Source organism: Salvelinus fontinalis, chromosome 14, assembly GCF_029448725.1.
Source record: "Salvelinus fontinalis isolate EN_2023a chromosome 14, ASM2944872v1, whole genome shotgun sequence".
NCBI lineage: Eukaryota > Metazoa > Chordata > Actinopteri > Salmoniformes > Salmonidae > Salvelinus > Salvelinus fontinalis.
Genome location: NC_074678.1, coordinates 31,858,715 through 31,876,214, shown reverse-complemented (window position 1 = coordinate 31,876,214; position 17,500 = coordinate 31,858,715). Strand labels below are relative to the sequence as shown.

The window sequence follows — 17,500 nt, the reverse complement described above, 5'->3', positions numbered from 1 at the left end:
GAGAGGGAGGGGAAGGGGATAGAAAAGGAAAGCGAGAGGGACAGAGTGAGAGAACAAGGAAAGAGAGAAGGACAGAGTGAGAGAAGGAGGGTGTTAGTGACGTCCTGGCACATGTGTGAGTGTGCAACCAGGCAGGAAAAAGTGTTCCTGACATTTCTGCCAGCATGTGTAGCATGACAGCCTGATGGAAAATGACTACCTGCTACAGAGAGAGAGAGAGAGAGAGAGAGAGAGAGAGAGAGAGAGAGAGAGAGAGAGAGAGAGAGAGAGAGAGAGAGAGAGAGAGAGAGAGAGAGAGGACTGACTACTGATGTGTGTATATGTGTGTTTGCATGCCTACGTGTGTGTGTGTTTGCATGCCTACGTGTGTGTGTGTGTGTGTGTGTGTGTGTGTGTGTGTGTGTGTGTGTGTGTGTGTGTGTGTGTGTGTGTGTGTGTGTGTGTGTGTGTGTGTGTGTGTGTGTGTGTGTGTGTGTGTGTGTGTGTGTGTGTGTGTGTGTGTGTGTGTGTGTGTGTGTGTGTGTGTGAGAGAGAATGTGTGTTTAATTGCGGTTTGATTGATTTACAGCCGACAGCGTCCTGGCTGTAGTCAGCTCTTGGCCGGCTCAGAGGGCTAGGCAGGCCGTTAATCTGCAGGGATTATTAGAGGTCCTAGGGGAATGGGAGTGGAGTGGGAGGGAGTCTGGCGTTTAGAGGGGGGCCTCAAGGGCCACCTTTACAGGGGTAGGCTGAGGATCCTGCTCTATTATACAGCTGCACACATACATACACACCAGGGCCAGGCTGCAGACTGCACCTGAGCCCCACTGTACTGCTCTCAGGGAGTATCCTGTTCAGTTTCTTACAGCTCTGGGGTCAAAGTGTTTGTTAGGAACAAGTTCCTCTCCACTTCCTGACCAGGGCTACTCTCCCCAGTGGAGATGGAGGGAGCGAGGGGAGAGGGGAAAAGAAGAGAGAGATGGAGAGAGACAGGAAGGGGTTATCAGGAAAAGAGGTCAGAGGGTACAGGGGTGGGTGAGGGAATGTGTGTGTGTGTGTGTGTATGTGTGTGTGTGTGTTGTCTCTTGGGGCTTTGAAGACTGATTGCCTGGAGGGCCCTGAACTGTACTGTATGATGTGGACACCTGTAGCTGCTGATCAAAGCCTGTGTCTGATTGCAACTAGCTCTCACAGTCTCATGTCAGAATTAGACATTCATCCATGTTTGTCAAATTTCGAAGTTGTTGCAAACGTCACATCTCAAACTGTTTAAGGTTAAGTTTAGGCATTAACTCTGTATTTTTACGTTTAGGGTTAAGTTTAGGCATTAACTCAGAAAAGTTAAGGTTATGCATTAACTCTGAATAGTTAAGGCAAGGGTTAAGGTTTGGGATAGGCTTAAAATGCTGGATTCAAAATGGCAACCTTTGGAACATTCAGAGGCAGATGCTTACGCCCCTCTGCATCCCTGTCAACAACACCTAGCAAAACCCAAACCGACTTGAAGGTAACAGCGCTCACTGCTGCCCCTAGTGGCCAGTTTTCTACATCATCTCCCGACGTCCTCAAACATTTGAAGGCTCCCAAGTGGTGCAGCGGTCTAAGGCACTGCATCTCAGTGATAGAGGCGTCACTATAGACCCTGGTTTGATACCGGGCTGTATCACAACCAGCTGTGATCGGGAGTTCCATAGGGCGGCGCACAATTGGCCCAGTGCTGTTCGGGTTAGGGGAGGGGTAAGGCTTCGTTGTAAAATAAGATGGATGTTGAATACTGACTTGTATCATGGGTGACCTGGCTGCTGATTGAGCTGCAGCACTAAATGTGATGAAAAGGTCTGGACAGCTTCATGAAAAACACCTAATTACATAGGTATGTGTGAGTGATGAGCTGCGCTGTTAGCATCAATAGTCTCTAGCCATTAAAAAATGATGGTCCACAGATCTAATTGAATCTGAACAACCCTTTAACTATAATAGAATATGGAAAAATATGACCTTGGCATCCCATAATCTGAACCATCAATTTATACATTTTAGGTTTGTTCACAGACTGTATTTAACACCAAGGAAACATTTTACAATGAAATTGGCCTCAACTCCTCAAAAGTTTTCACTTTGTCCCCTAAATCAGGTAGGCACATTCCTTTATATGACGTGGGAGGAGTACCCTGAATTTAAATGCTTCTGGGGCAAAGTTACAACATTCATTTCGAAGTGGTTGAATATAAATATTCAATGCTTTGCATCTATTATGTTACTGAAAGATGATAGCTCCTTGAATCTCTCAATCAATCAATCGCTCTCCGTAGCCGATGTGAGTAAGACCTTTAACAGGTCAACATTCACAGACAGATTACCAGGACGTGTACTCCGAGCATGCGCTGACCAACTGGTAAGTGTCTTCACTGACTTTATCAACCTGTCCCTGACCGAGTCTGTAATACCAACATGTTTCAAGGAAACCACCTTAGGCCCTGTGCCCAAGAACACCAAGGTAACCTGTCTAAATGACTACTGACCCGTAACACTCACATCTGTAGTCATGAAGTGCTTTGAAAGGCTGGTCATGGCTCACATAAACACCATTATCCCAGAAACCCTAGACCCACTCTTATTCGCATACCGCCCCAACAGATCCACAGATGACGCAATGTCTATTGCACTCCACACTGCCCTTTCCCACCTGGACAAAAATAACACCTACATGCCTCCCGGGTGGCGCAGTGTTCTCTGGGTTCGCGCCCAGGCTCTGTCGCAGCCGGCCGCGACCGGGAGGTCCGTGGGGCGACGCACAATTGGGCTAGCGTTGTCCGGGTTAGGGAGGGTTTGGCCGGTAGGGATATCCTTGTCTCATCGCGCTCCAGCGACTCCTGTGGCGGGCCAGGCGCAGTGCGCGCTAACCAAGGGGACCAGGTGTACGGTGTTTCCTCCGACACATTGGTGCGGCTGGCTTCCGGGTTGGAGGCGCGCTGAGTTAAGAAGCAGTGCGGCTTGGTTGGGTTGTGCTTCGGAGGACGCGTGGCTTTTGACCTTCGTCTCTCCCGAGCCCGTACGGGAGTTGTAGCGATGAGACAAGATAGTAATTACTAGCGATTAGATACCACGAAAATTGGGGAGAAAAGGGGATAAATTTAAAATACAAAAATAAAATAAATAACACCTACGTGAGAATGCTGTTCATTGACTACAGCTCAATGTTCCACACCATAGTGCCCACGCAGCTCATCACTAAGCTAAGGACCCTGGGACTAAACACCTCCCTCTGCAACTGGATCTTTGACTTCCTGACGGGCTGCCCCCAGGTGGTAAGGGTAGGTAACAACACATCTGCCACGCTGATCCTCAACACCGGGGCCCCTCAGGGGTGTGTACACAGTCCCCTTCTGTTCTCCCTGTTCACCCATGACTGCATGGCTAAGCACGATTCCAACACCATCATTAACTTTGCCGACGACACAACAGTGGTAGGCCTGATCACCGACAACGATGAGAGGAAGTCAGAGATCTGGCTGTGTGGTGCCAGGATAACAACCTCTCCCTCAATGTGATCAAGACAAAGATGATCGTGGACCACAGGAAAAGGAGGGCCGAGCATGCCCCCATTCTCATCGACGGGGCTAAAGTGGAGCAGGTAGAAAGCTTCAAGTTTATACAGCTCGTTACCTGTATAAAAGACACCTGGGAGGCAGAAATCTTTCTGATTGAGAGGGGGTCAAATACTTATTTCCCTCATTAAAATGCAAATCAATTTATAACATTTTTGACATGGGTTTTTCTGAATTTTTATTTTGTTATTCTGTCTCTCACTGTTCAAATAAACCTACCATTAAAATTATAGACGGATCATTTCTTTGTCAGTGGGCAAATGTACAAAATCAGATCAAATACTTTTTTCCCTCACTGTACATATTACCCCAATTACCTTGACTACCCGCACATTGACTCTGACCAGTACCCCCTAGCTACTGTTATTTTATGTTGCTCTTAAATTCTTTGTTATTTTTCTTTTTTCTTATTTTTTTTTCATTTTTATTTGTATTTATTTATTGTTTACTTCAGTTTATTTAGTAAATACTTTCTTAAAACTTATTTTTTCTTAAAACTACATTGTTGGTTAAGGGCTTGTAAGTAAGCATTTCACTGCAAGGTTTACACCTGTTGTATTCAGCGCGTGACGAATACAATTTGATTTGATTTAGATTTTTGATGAGATTTTTTGGCAGGCAGCACTGATGCAAAAAATATGTTAACTCTTAGATAGCAATCACCTCACTCTCTCCCAATTCTCCAGTGGACACAGTTACTATTTAACTTTTTAGGGATAGGGGGCAGTATTCAGGAAATTTGGATAAATGACGTGCCCAAAGTACACTGCCTGTTACTCAGGCCCTGAAGCTAGGATATGCATATAATTAGATAGATTAGAAAACACTCTGAAGTGTAATGGCTGTTATGCCAGGCAAGAACTGATATGCCAGGCAAAAACCCGAGGACAATCCATCCGGATTTTTTATTTTTTTTGAGGTCACAGCTCATTTAAATGCTTGTTTATAGGAGATTCAAAGGAATACCTCCCAGATTGCCGTTCCTATGGCTTCCACTAGATGTCAACAGTCTTTAGAAAGGGTTTCAGGCTTGTTTTTGGAAAAATGACTTAGTAATTATAGTTTTTCAAGGTGGCTCTCATTTTGACTGTAGTCTTGCACCTCGTTATTTATCTCCGGTATTGAACATACTACATTCCGTCTTAAATTTGATCATTTATTAACATATTAGGGTACCTGAGGATTGATTAGAAACGTTGTTTGACTTGTTTGGACGAAGTTTATTGGTAACTTTTGGGATTCCTTTGTCTGCATGTTGAACGAGTGGAATGGGTAGATTACTGAATCAAACGTGCCAACTAAACTGACTTTTTAGGGATACAAAGAAGGACTTTATCGAACAAAACAACCATTTGTTGTGTAGCTGGGACCCTTGGGATTGCAAACAGAGGAAGATCTTCAAAGGTAAGTGATTTATGTTATCGCTATTTCTGACTTTTGTGACACCTCTGCTGGTTTGGAAAATGTTTAATGCTTTTGTGTGTGGGGCGCTGTCCTCAGATAATCGCATGGTATGCTTTCGACCTAAAGCCTTTTTGAAATCTGACAATGCGGCTGAATTAACAAGAAGTTATGCTTTTAAATAATGTAAGACACTTATATGTTCATGAATGTTTAATATTACGATTTTTGTATTTTGAATTTCGCGCTCTGCAATTTCACCGGATGTTGTCGAGGTGGGACGCTAGTGCCCTGACAGTGTTGCCAACTCCTCAGTAAGTAAAGTAGCTATTGGCTGTCCTAAAAGTCGCCAGAAGTCACTAAATGACGTCATCCCCTAATTTGCATAATTGGCCATGTGCATGTAATTGTGATGGACGCTGTAGGAGAGAGGAATAACGTTGTGGGGGAGACAAACAGTGAGTAAAAAACACCCTAAATATGTTTAGAACTACAGTGAATAAGAACCAGATATTTGAGGCCATACTCCTCCTTCAGCACTTTATGGACCCCATTGTTAATCCCGTCATAACAGAGGCATTGTCAGTCCCTATCCCCAGGAGTTTCTCTTTTTTAAGACAACGCTTCTCGACGAAAGCCACAAAGGTTAGGGGAATGGGATGGGGTTGGCGGTGGAGACAGGTTAGGGGAATGGGTTGGGGGTGAAGACAGGTTAGGGGAATGGGATGAGGGGTTGGGGGTGGAGACAGGTTGGGGGAATGGGATGGGGTTGGGGGTGGAGACAGGTAAGGGGAATGGGATGGGGGTTGGGGGTGGGGACAGGTTGGGGGAATGGGATGGGGGGTTGGGGGTGGGGACAGGTTGGGGGGTCGGGGTGGAGGCCCACTTTTTATTTAGCTTTTTTTCCCTGTTTATACTGAAGTAAGTAAGACTTTGTAGATATGCACTTATTGTAATGTTCTATTTTTTATTAATTTTTTATTCTTCTGAGTGGCAGTCCACAGGTAAATGTATGAAATAATGAATTGAAAATATATGGAATATGAAATTATATAAATGTAAATATTGTGCCTGTAACCACCCCCCAAAGAAAAAAAGACAAATTATCTCGCGCTCCCCCAAAACACTCTCATCCCATCTCACAGTCTCTTAATCTCCGCTTTCTGTCTCGCTCACGCTCTCGCTCTCTATCTCTATCGCTTGCTCTCTCTCTCTCGCTCTCTCTCTCTATCTCTTTCTCTCTCTCGCTCTCGCTTGCTCTCTCTCTCTCGCTCACTCTCTCTCTCCGATCTCAGTCTCTTAATCTCCTCTTTCTCTTTCTCTCTCTCTCTTTCTCTCTCTCTCTCTCTCTCTCTTTGTCTGTCTTTCTACTTTCTCTCAAGACCTGGATTTCATGGTACATCTAAGAACTGTATTCAAACACTTTGATCTATATGCCACCATGTGTAACCAGGGACATGAACCATTCTCTTTGATACAGCGATGATCCCTCCTTGTCTATATACTGTATCTCTATCTCTAAAACTTTTCTCCTTCCTCTTTCTAAATACCCTTTCCCTCAAATCCTCCCTCTCTCCTTTTGTCCTGTCTCTTTCTCTTTCTCTCTCTCTCTCTCTCTCTGCTCTGGTTAGCACTGGTGAGTCCTGTGGGAGTGACTGAGCTAGAGAAGGAGAATCAGAGAAAAGTAAAGTAAAGAGAGTGAGGAGGGAGGCCCCAGCAGTTCTCTGATGAATGAGGACTGCTTGAGCGTTTAATGGTCAAAGGGAGGGGGTTAAGGGGGGGGGGGGGGGGGTAACCACATGCAGATAACCTATCACAGGAAGGCCCATTAGCTGCACTCAATATTGGCTGCTCAGGAAATGAGAAATGACAGGGAAATATTTCCTCCCTTCCTCACTTCTGGTCGCGGCCCTGGCCGAGGCCTCCTCAAGCCTGCTCCCTTTGAACCTCCTAGTTGCGCTACACTCTCTGGTGGATAGGCTGAGGCTGGGACTGAGGAGGCCGTCTGCATTAACCTCTCCCCCCTGCGGCCCATCGGGCCCCCAGTAAATGAAGATGGAGCTGGGAGAGCATGGGGGCAGGGGATTACCATCCATTTATCAGGGAACACCTGCTACTCCGGAAGAGTTCATAAGGCCTGCCATAGATCAGCTCGGCCAGGCACCGCCATCAACCATTAGATGGTTATAGCATGTGGTATGGAATGTTAATTATGTGTTATTATTATATAAGAACCAAGGCTAACTGGACTGATTTAGTGGATGGACGATGGAGACGACTGTAGGAGGCATGGTCTTTAGGGGCCAAGGAGATAGAAGATAATGTCTTATTGCATCATTTGTCTGGACCTAATAATACACCTGTGAAGGTAAAGTGATTGTAATATGCTGAATTGACCCTAGTTCAGACTCCTAAATGGTGATAACCATGAGTGTGTAATCAGTGTGACAACATACAGTGGGGCAAAAAAGTATTTAGCCTCTTAAAGAAGAAGTTACAGGTCTGTGAGAGCCAGAAATCTTGCTTGTTTGTAGGTGACCAAATACTTTACTTATTATCCACCATAATTTGCAAATAAATTCATTAAAAATCCTACAATGTGATTTTCTGGATTTCTTTTCGTCATTTTGTCTGTCATAGTTGAAGTGTACCTATGATGAAAATTACAGGCCTCTCTCATCTTTTTAAGTGGGAGAACTTGCACAATTGGTGGCTGACTAAATACTTTTTTGCCTCACTCTATACATACATGTACAGTGTTTTTGAATGTTGAAATATGATCATACTGTAGTTGGTATGACCATAGAGGATTTAAAGTACATGGTGTGTGACAACCATTTTGTAATTTTTTTAATTTAATCTTTATTTAACTAGGCAAGTCAGTTAAGAACAAATTCTTATTTACAATGACGGCCTACTGGGTTAACTGCCTTGTTCAGGGGCAGAACGACAGATTTTTACCTTGTCAGCTTGGGGATTCGATCTAGCAACATTTTGGTTACTGGCCCAACGCTCCAACCACCTGCCGCCCCAAAACCATAGTGTGTGGTCATAGTAGGTCAGGGCTTGATGGTAAGGTGTGTTAGTGCTGAGCAGGACCAAAAGCCTGTATCTTCAGGACCACGATGGAATAACACGGCTTTAGCCCCACTGGTTCTTCTAGCCCTGGTGGACGTACCTGTGAAGTGTCATGGTTGAAGATGATGGAGCTGAGGTCTCCACAGTTATAGTGTGTGATGAGGTCCTCTGTGGTGAAGGAGCCCTGCAGACTGCCTGCTCTCACACTCTCATGCTGCAGCAGGGTCTGGTTCAGAGCAAACAGCACCTGCAGAGGGAGGAGGGAGGAACTGTTAGGGACTTTACCGTGTGGAACAATGAGAGCATAACAGCACTACTGGAAGTCTCCCTGTATTATGACTCACACTAACACAAGCATACAAGCACACACATACTGCACTGTACAGGCACACTGTAGTGGAAATGTATGATGTATAGTTTACAGAAGCTTATTTCTATTAGTTTCCTAATGTTGCCCATCAAGTACAAACTGGCTGCAGGTAAAAAAGACCACAAGACGGATGGCAGAGCTCCAGTGTCTCCACCCCTCTCCTCTCTTAGAGAAATAGAAGGGAGAGCTGAAAAGACAGAGAGTGCCCCTTTAAAAATAGCTCTCTCGGGGCCTCAACAACGTAAATTTACAGCCCCCATTAAAATAAAAAGTAAACCCTCTTTAGAGATAATTTATGGCATGCAGCAGCAGGGCCCCAGCGACACTGCAGCTGTCCCAGACACCAGGGGTTAACTCTCCCAGATCCCGCCCCCTCACTCCCGCACCCACCTCTGACTGGCCTGGCAGCCCCCAGCCAGCTGTCAATCAGGGATAAGTGTTCTGACAGGAGCGCTAGGTGGAGGGTGCGAGGGAGAGAGTGGTTTACAGCGGATTGAGTTTCACGCTGTCTCACATTCCGCCCACTGACACATTCATATCCTATGGTGGTGCGGTCAGTTGATTTGCACCCTTGATTACGTACGTATGTACAGTATGCATGTATACTGTATATCACCGCTATTTACTTCTCCATCCAGGCCTTTATTCCTAATTGCCTCCAGACGGGTCAGTAAAGAAAAGTGATGGCTATGGTAAATACTGATGGTAGACAGCCCATCCGCATGATTTGTGTGTAGGCTTAAGGCATACAGCTGTGCAACTGATCTATCCCGAATTCAACGGACTCTGAGTTATATGTAATAATTCACACAATTATGTTATGTTTTTGCAATCACTTATTGAACTGATAAATGCCTTATTGTATTGCCTTATTGAATGTTGCTTAAACTGTTAGTAACCTTAACAATGAGCTCAGCACACCCTAATCCTCTCTCTCTCTCTCTCTCTCTCTCTCTCTCTCTCTCTCTCTCTCTCTCTCTCTCTCTCTCTCTCTCTCTCTCTCTCTCTCTCTCTCTCTCTCTCTCTCTCTCTCTCTCTCTCTCTCTCTCTCTCTCTCTCTCTCTCTCTCTCTAGTCTGTGTGGTCTGAGGTCATTGTATTTGCTAACCAGTCTTCCAGGCAGTGCCTTAATAGGGTGCCTCTGTTCTAACGAGGGGAGAAAACACTAGAGAGCTGACAGCAGGGATGCCTCTCTCTCCCTTTCCCTCTTCGTTCCTTCCTGCCTCCCTCAGTCCACTCTCTAACCTCTTCTCACCTTTCCCAATCGCACGCACGCAACCGCAGGACCTCACTCAGCCTCTCACACTGTAAGGAGAGAGGTGAGTAATCTTATTTATTTTACTAGACGTATTTCACAGAATCTATTTTCAGCTGAGAGCGCAGTGGTGTGCTGTCCTCCTGCCAAAGCGGTAATCCCAAAATGGGCCTTGATCAAACCTGTGGCCATAACGGCAAATATGCTTTCATTCCCGCTCCAGGACCCCCTGCCGGCTCCATAATGACAATACCTCATATATTTATTTCTATCTCACGTCTGCCTGCTTTATTGTCTTAATTTTCCCTCCCCCCACGCCGGGTCATGTTGGAGGGTGAGGCCTGTCGAGCTCAGGCACATATGTGCGTTGGCGTTGCCCAAGCCCTTGACCCACACGGCTCTATGCCTGCCCAGGGCTTTGTACTGCTGCCAAGAGCAATGCCAGAGCAGGCCCTGGGTAGAAAGAGGGCTGAGGTACGGGCTGGGGTAGGGGCTGCCAGCCCCTCTGTACTGCTGCCAGTGCTGTGAGTTTCCTTAAATACAGAAAACTGTACCAGACACACTGGACCTGGTGGAGGAAGAGGGAAGGAGTGAGGGAGTGAGGAAGGGGGTGGAGGGATTTTTGGAAAGGGGGCTGTGAGTGGTGAGGTGTGGTAAGTCAATATTGTTCTCACACTGCGGAGACTGCACATCTCTGTGCTGTTGCCATAGCGCCTTCGCTGTGATGTGTTGAATGTGTGTGTGTGTGTGTGTGTGTGTGTGTGTGTGTGCGTGCGTGCGTGCGTGTGTGCGTGCGTGCGTGCGTGCGTGTGTGTGGAGGCTCTTTCATAAAAATAAAAATTGTTAAACATAAAAACTTTTTTTTTAGGTAAAGCAATACTAAATATATTAATGTCACCAAATAATTTATTTTAACACTGTTTTGCAATGATTGTCTACAGTAGCCTCAACAGCACTCTATATGGTAGTACCATAGTGTAGTGTAGGCAGAGGACAGCTAGCTTCCTTCCTCCTCTGGGTACATTGACTTCAATACAAAACCTAGGAGGCTCATGGTTCTCACGCCCTTTCATAGACTTAAACAGTAAATATGACAACTTCCAGAGGACGACCTCCAACCTATCAGAGCTCTTGCAGCATGAACTGACATGTTGTCCACCCAATCAAAGGATCAGAGAAATAATCTAGTACTGAAAGCATAATCTACAGCTAGCTAGCACTGCAGTGGATAAAATGTGGTGAGTAGTTCTCTCAAAGAGGTAGAAAGACAATAGTTGAACAGTTTTTAACAAATTATACATTTTTTAAATGAAGAAGCAAGAGAAAGAGCAAGAGAGAGCTTCGTACATTTTTTTTCCACATTTTGTTACATTACAGCCTTATTCTAAAATTGATTAAATACATTTTTTTAAACTTCAGCAATCTACATGCAGTACCCCATATTGACAAGGTGAAAACTGTTAGTTTTTTTTACATTTCAGCAAATGTATTAAAATAAAAAACAGAAATACCTTTACCATTGATCATCATTGAGATCATCACTTGATTGGAGTCCACCTGTGGCAAATTCAATTGATTGGACATGATTTGGAAAGGCACACACCTGTCTTTATAAGGTCCCACAGTTGACAGTGCATGTCAGAGCAAACACCAAGCCATGAAGTCAAAGAAATTGTCCGTATAGGTCTGAGACAGAATTGTGTTGAGGCACAGATCTGGGGAAGTTAACCAAAACATTTCTGCAGCATTGAAGGTCTCCAAGAACACCATGGCCTCCATCATTAGTAATTGGAAGAAGTTTGGAACCACCAAGACTCTTCCTAGAGCTGGCCGCCCAGTATAACTGAGCAGTCAGGGGAGAAGGGGCTTGGTCAGGGAGGTGACCAAGAACCCGATGGTCACTCTGGCAGAGCTCTAGAGTTCCTCTGTGGAGATGGGAGAAACTTCCAGAAGGACAACCATCTCTGCAGCACTCCACCAATAAGGCCTTTATGGTAGTGGCCAGATAGAAGCCACTCCTCAGTAAAATACACATGACAGCCTACTTGGAGTTTGCAAAAAGCACCTAAAGACTCTCAGACCATGAGAATCAAGATTCTCTGGTCTGATAAAACCAAGATTGAACTCTTTGGCCTGAATGCCAAGCAACACGTCTGAAGGAAAACTGTCACCATCCCTACGGTGAAGCATTGCTGTGGGGATGTTTTTCAGTGGCAGGGACTCAGAGACTAGTCAGGATTGAGGCAAAGATGAAAGGAGCAAAGTACAGAGGGATCCTTGGTGAAAACCTGCTCCAGAGCACTCAGGACCTCAGACTGGGGTGAAGGTTCACCTTCCAACAGGACAATGACCCTAAGCATACAGCCAATGCAGAAGTGGCTTCGGGACAAGTCTCTGGTTGTCCTTGAGTGGCCCAGCCAGAGCCCGGACTTGAACCCGATTGAACATCTCTGGAGAGACCTGAAAATAGCTGTGCACCAACGCTCCCCATCCAACCTAACAGAGCTTGAGAGCATCTGCAGAGAAGAATGGGAGGAACTCCCCAAATACAAGTGTGTCAAGCTTGTAGCGTCATACCCAAGCAGACTCTATGCTGTAATCGCTGCCAAAGGTGCTTCAGCAAAGTACTGAGTAAAGGGTCTGAATACTTATGTAATGTAATATTTTTTTAAATAAATTAGCAAACATTTCTCAAAACCTGTTTTTGCTTTGTCATTATGGGGTATTGTGTGTAGATTGATGAGACGAAGAAAAAAACGATTTAATCAATTTTAGAATAAGGCTGTAACGTAACAAAATGTGGAAAAAGTCAAGGGGTCTGAATACCTTCCAAATGCACTTTATATATTTTTCTTTCACTTTTAATTACTTAGCTAGCGATTTCAGCTAGTTTAGCCTACTAAAACACACAGTTCATGTTATTTAGCCGGCTATGGCAATCCAACACTGGAACTTTTCTAAGTAAAGGGAAGCTTTTGGTTTGTCACCGGGGCCCGCTGGTATAACTGCTAAACGGCTTTCTGACTGTACACTGTACTGCATGATTGTAGCAGGGTTACTAAAGCGTTAGTTCTAGTAGCTATGTTGACAATGGTGTTGTCACCACTGATAAATCCACGATAATCGAGAATTTCAATAAGCATTTCTCTACGGCTGGCTATGCTTTCCTCCTGGCTACCACAACCCCGGCCAGCAGCTCCGCACCCCCACGCAGCTACTTGCCCAAGCCTCCCCAGCTCCTCCTTCACACAAATCCAGATATCAGATGTTCTGAAAGAGCTGCAAAACCTGGACCCGTACAAATCAGCTGTGCTAGACAATCGGGACACTCTCTTTCTGAAATTATCCGCCGCCATTTTTGCAACCCCTGTTACTAGTCTGTTCAACCTCTCTTTCGTATCGTCTGAGATCCTAAAGATTGGAAAGCTGCCGCGGTCATCCCGCTCTTCAAAGGGGGTGACACTCTAGACCCAAACTGTTACAGACCTATATCCATCCTACCCTGCCTTTCTAGAGTCTTCGAAAGACAAGTTAACAAACAGATCACTGACCATTTCGAATCCCATCGTACCTACTCCGCTGTGCAATCAGGTTTCCGTGCTTATCACGGGTGCACCTCCGCCACGCTCAAGGTACTAAACAATATCATAACCGCCATCGATAAAAGACAGTACTGTGCAGCCATCTTCATCGACCTGGCCAAGGCTTTCGACTCTGTCAATCACCGTATTCTTATCAGCAGACTCAACAGCCTTGGTTTCTCAAATGACTGTCTCGCCTGATTCACCAAATACTTCTCAGATAGAGTTCAGTGTGTCAAATCGGAGGGCCTGTTGTCTTGACCTCTGGTAGTCTCTATGGGGGTACAACAGGGTTAAATTCTCAGGCTGACTCTTTTCTCTGTATATATCAATGATGTCGCTCTTGCTGCTGGTGATTCCTTGATCCACCTCTACGCAGACGACACCATTCTGTGTACATCTGGCCCTTCTTTGGACACTGTGCTAACAAACCTCCAAACGAGCTTCAAGGCCATACAACCCTCCTTTCGTGGCCTCCATCTGCTCTTAAACGCTAGTAAAACTAAATGCATGCTCTTCAACCGATCGCTGCCCGCCCCCGCCCGAACGACTAGCATCACTACTCTGGACGGTTCTGACTTAGAATATGTGGACAACTACAAATACCTAGGTGTCTCGCTAGACTGTAAACTCTCCTTCCAGACTCATATTAAGCATCTCCAATCCAAAATTAAATCTAGAATCGGCTTCCTATTTCGCAACAAAGCCTCCTTCACTCACGCTGCCAAACATACCCTCGTAAAACTGACTATCCTACCGATCCTCGACTTCGGCGATGTCATTTTCAAAATAGCCTCCAACACTCTACTCAGCAACCTGGATGCAGTCTATCACAGTGCCATCCGTTTTGTCACCAAAGCCCCTTATACCACCCACCACTGCGACCTGTATGCTCTCGTCGGCTGGCCCTCGCTACATATTCGTCGCCAGACCCACTGGCTCCAGGTCATCTATAAGTCTTTGCTAGGTGAAGCTCCGCCTTATCTCAGCTCACTGGTCACCATAACAACACCCACCCGTAGAACGCGCACCAGCAGGCACTGGTCATCTCACTGGTCATCCCAAACCCGACACCTCTATTGGCCGCCTTTCCTTCCAGTTCTCTGCTGCCAATGACTGGAACGAATTGCAAAAATCGCTGAAGTTAGAGACTTATGTCTCCCTCACTAACTTCATGCATCAGCTATCTGAGCAGCTTACCGATCCCTGCAGCTGTACACATCCCATCTGCAAATAGCCCATCCAACTACCTACCTCATCCGCATATTGTTTTTATTTACTTTTTTTGTTCTTTTGCACACCAGTGTTTCTACTTGCACATCATCCTCTGCACATCTATCACTCCAGTGTTAATTTGCTAAATTGTAATTACATCACTAATATGGCCTATTTATTGCCTTACCTCCTTACTTCATTTGCACACACTGTATGTAGATGTTTCTATTGTGTTACTGACTGTACTTTTGTTTATCCCATGTGTAACTCTGTGTTGTTGTTTGTGTCTTACTGCTTTGCTTTATCTTGGCCAGGTTGCAGTTGTAAATGAGAACTTGTTCTTAACTGGTCTACCTGGTTAAATAAAGGTGAAATAATTATATATATTTTTTAAAGTAGGCTGTGTGTAGTGGTTAGTGGTTAGGATATGATGGTTTGGTTTGAAAAGTTTTTTTCGCCTGGTCACAGCCATCTGATGTGTTGTGCACTGAAGACCACAAGCAAAGGGAAAAGGTGAGAGGAGAAGAGCGCGTAGATGCAAAAAGGACGCGCAAAGTGATCATGCTGTTTGTAAGTGGCTGCTATGAAAGTGAACTGTGTTTGCGTGTGCTCAGGTGTGTATTTAATTCCCCCAATTCTGTTGAAAAAGGTTTCTTAAAGAACAAAACGGAACGAAACGGGGATAAACAAACCTGCCTTTGTTCAATAGAAAATCTTGTTTGCAATTGTTGCACTAATGATTACACTCTAGATCAGCTAGATGTGGGCAAGAGTGTGCAAGCAGTATTGCAGTTTTCCCACTGGTGTGTGTGTGTGTGTGTGTGTGTGTGTGTGTGTGTGTGTGTGTGTGTGTGTGTGTGTGTGTGTGTGTGTGTGTGTGTGTGTGTGTGTGTGTGTGTGTGTGTGTGTGTGTGTGTGTGTGCGTGTGTGCGTGTGTGCGTGAGTGTTGACAGACAGAGTGGCTGTCCTTCAGATGAAAAAAGCCTGTGGGCTCTCCTTCTCCGTGGCCAACGTGAGTAAAACATTTAAACGTGTTAACCCTCGCAAGGCTGCCGGCCCAGGCGGCATCCCTAGCTGCGTCCTCAGAGCATGCGCAGACCAGCTGGCTGGTGTGTTTACGGACATATTCAATCAATCCCTATCCCAGTCTGCTGTCCCCACATGCTTCAAGATGGCCACCATTGTTCCTATTGCCAAGAAAGTAAAGGTAACTGAACTAAATGACTATTGCCCCGTAGCACTCACTTCTGTCATCATGAAGTGCTTTGAGAGACTAGTCAAGGATCATATCACCTCCACCCTACCTGATACCCTAGACCCACTCCAATTTGCTTACCGCCCCAATAGGTCCACAGACGATGCAATCTCCATCAGACTGCACACTGCCCTATCACATCTGGACAAGAGGAATACCTGTGTAAGAATGCTGTTCATTGACTACAGCTCAGCATTTAACACCATAGTACCCTCCAAACTCGTCATTAAGCTTGAGACTCTGGGTCTCGACCCCACCCTGTGCAACTAGGTCCTGGACTTTATGACGGGCCGCCCCCAGATGGTGAGGGTAGGAAACAACATCTCCACCCCGCTGATCCTCAACACTGGGGCCCCACAAGGGTGCGTTCTCAGCCCTGTCCTGTACTCCCTGTTCACGCATAACTGCGTGGCCATGCACGACTCCAACTCAATCATCAAGTTTGCAGATGACACTACAGTGGTAGGCTTGATTACCAACAACGACGAGACAGCCTACAGGAAGGAGGTGAGGGCTCTCAGAATGTGGTGTCAGGAAAATAACCTCTCACTCAACGTCAACAAAACAAAGGAGATGATTGTGAACTTCAGGAAACAGCAGAGGGAGCATCCCCCCATCCACGTCAACGGGACAGTAGCGTACACATCACGGACAAACTGAAATAGTCCACCCACACAGACAGCGTGGTGAAGAAGGCGCAACAGCGCCTCTTCAACCTCAGGAGGCTGAAGAAATTTGGCACCTAAAACACTCACTAACTTTTACAGATGCACAATCGAGAGCATCCTGTCGGGCTGTATCACCGCCTGGTATGGCAAATGATCCATCCACAACCGCAAGGCTCTCCAGAGGGTAGTGCCGTCTGCACAATGCATAACCGGGGGCAAACTACCTGCCCTCCAGGACACCTACAGCACCCGATGTCACAGGAAGGCCAAAAAGATCATCAAGGCGTGGTCAGTGCAGGTGCATCAAAGCGGGGACCGAGAAACTGAATAACAGCTTCTATCTCAAGGCCACCAGACTGTTAAACAGCCATCACTAACATAGAGTAGCTGCTGCCAACATACAGACTCAAATCTCTTGCCACTTTAATAAATGGATTCAATAAAGGTATCACTCGTCACTTAAAAAACGCCACTTTATTAATTCCTACATACCCTACATTACTCATCTCATATGTATATACTGTATCCTATACCATCTACTGCATCTTACCTATGCCGCACGGCCATGGCTCATCCATATGTTTATATGTACATATTCTTATTCATCCCTTTACATTTGTGTGTATAAGATAGTCGTTGTGAATTTGTTAGATTACTTGTTAGATAATACTGCACTGTCGGAACTAGAAGCACAAGCATTTCCCTATACTCGCATTAACATCTGCTAACCATGTGTATGTGACCAATAAAATTTGATTTAATTAGATTTGATTTCTCTCTCTGCCTAAGGGACAGGTTGTCACAGGTTAGACCCCTGACATAGGCCATCACAGTACCTTGCAGAAGTGGGTGGTGATTATCGCATGTGATTTATCAACACGCTTCACTTCACACAGGTTACTCATCACAACGCCTTCGTGAGAACCTCAAATTATAATTTAGTAAAGATTGCATAAAGATCCAAACTGGAAAGTGCTCCACGCTGACAGTCTTGGAACGTCAGCATTCCAAAATTTCATTAGTGGTCTGTGGAAAGAAAGAGAGATAGAAAAAAACTAGAAAACGTTAACATTCTTTTCCAAAAAGGAGAA

The 17,500-nt window shown here is 45.4% G+C and overlaps 1 protein-coding gene across 1 annotated transcript in view; it reads right to left on the bottom strand.

Moving 5' to 3' along the window:
- trabd2b (TraB domain containing 2B) overlaps window positions 1–17,500 on the bottom strand; it is an 84,677-nt gene that overhangs the window by 21,481 nt on the left and 45,696 nt on the right. The window contains exon 3 of the mRNA XM_055861355.1: window positions 8,167–8,313. Within this exon, the coding sequence (XP_055717330.1) occupies window positions 8,167–8,313 (147 nt within the window). The remainder of the gene's footprint in view (window positions 1–8,166; window positions 8,314–17,500) is intronic.